The 1,211-nt window shown below is 40.1% G+C and overlaps 1 protein-coding gene across 1 annotated transcript in view; it reads left to right on the top strand.

The window, feature by feature from the left end:
• The window catches only part of CCDC125 (coiled-coil domain containing 125), a 13,971-nt gene that overhangs the window by 9,635 nt on the left and 3,125 nt on the right, over positions 1-1,211 (top strand). Inside the window, exon 11 of the mRNA XM_057385572.1 lies at positions 908-1,041. Coding sequence (XP_057241555.1) covers positions 908-1,041 — 134 coding nt within the window. The remainder of the gene's footprint in view (positions 1-907; positions 1,042-1,211) is intronic.

The raw sequence follows: 1,211 nt of genomic DNA, 5'->3' as shown, positions 1-1,211 counted from the left end.
GAGCTTTTTTTGCTCAAATGGGGTATTGAGCAACCTGGTCTAGTGGAAGGTGTGGAACGAGRTGAGCTTTAAGGTCCCTTCTACTCCAGGCCATTCTGTGATTCCCAGGAATACTAAATAGATTTTTTTCTGGTTTTCCTTAAACAGTTTAGCTTTTTATTATGCATGTGTATCAGCATTAGTGTGTCTATACTAGTACAGAGTTACAAAGCCCTCTGTAATAGAGGAAGATTTCTAATCTGTGAAGTAGGAATAATTCTAATAATCCATTTATTCTTTAAAAAATGAAGGAATAAAGAGACGTATTTAAGTGTTTATATCATGGTCAAAACTCCTACAGACTTTAGGAAGGGAAAGATGTATTTGTTTTGGCCATTGACCAGGAGCTGCCAGGCTTGGTGTGTCTCCCCAATTCCTTGGGCATTTCTGGGATGTAGCACTACAATAGCATAACCTTAATTAGCTCTTTTCCCTATACTGACACCATTACTTTCAGGCTCTGTTACCTGGTATATATGTTCCATAATTTTGATGGAACGTTAAAATGTAATTTTACATTTGCAAACTTTTAAATAGCCTGTATCAGGGAATCTTTGGTTTTTTTTCAGGATACTCACTGTACAAAAACAAATACCCTGAATTATTTTGTAGAGTGTCAAAAATATGTTTCCCACARAGGAAAAAGAWTTTTATTTTCAATTTGCCCATGTGKAAGGTCTGTGTGATAGCAGGAGKGGTRCTGCTTGSCAAGAACCTGCATGTGTCCCATGCAGTGGGAGAAGCTGCAGCCTGCATTGCCCTTTCTGATGYGATCATTCAGGTCCAGATTTACACGTGTGCATTTTATCCCAAAGTCATTGTTCCCTTCCTAAGCATTCCACATTTATTGTACTTCTGTTTTCCTCAGAGCGCATCAAGTCACAAGTGAACAAGAGCAATCTGGGGCAGAAGCTGTCCGGCCTGCTCTTGTCAGATGGGGACTGCAGGAAGGTTGAGGAGCTGGACAATCCCCATGACATCCTGAGGCTGTTGATAGATCTGGTCAGTGTTGGTTTCAATTCTCCACAGCACGTGCGTTTGCATGGGTTTGTACAGCCCGGACTAACAAATGGTCTCTTTCCTTTTCCTTTTCCTTTTCCTTTTCCTTTTCCTTTTCCTTTTCCTTTTCCTTTTCCTTTTCCTTTTCCTTTTCCTTTTCCTTTTCCTTTTCC

The sequence above is a fragment of the Malurus melanocephalus genome, unplaced genomic scaffold, assembly GCF_030028575.1.
Source record: "Malurus melanocephalus ecotype Western Australia unplaced genomic scaffold, MMel_1.1 scaffold_844, whole genome shotgun sequence".
Classification (NCBI taxonomy): domain Eukaryota; kingdom Metazoa; phylum Chordata; class Aves; order Passeriformes; family Maluridae; genus Malurus; species Malurus melanocephalus.
This window is presented reverse-complemented; position numbering and strand designations above follow the sequence as displayed.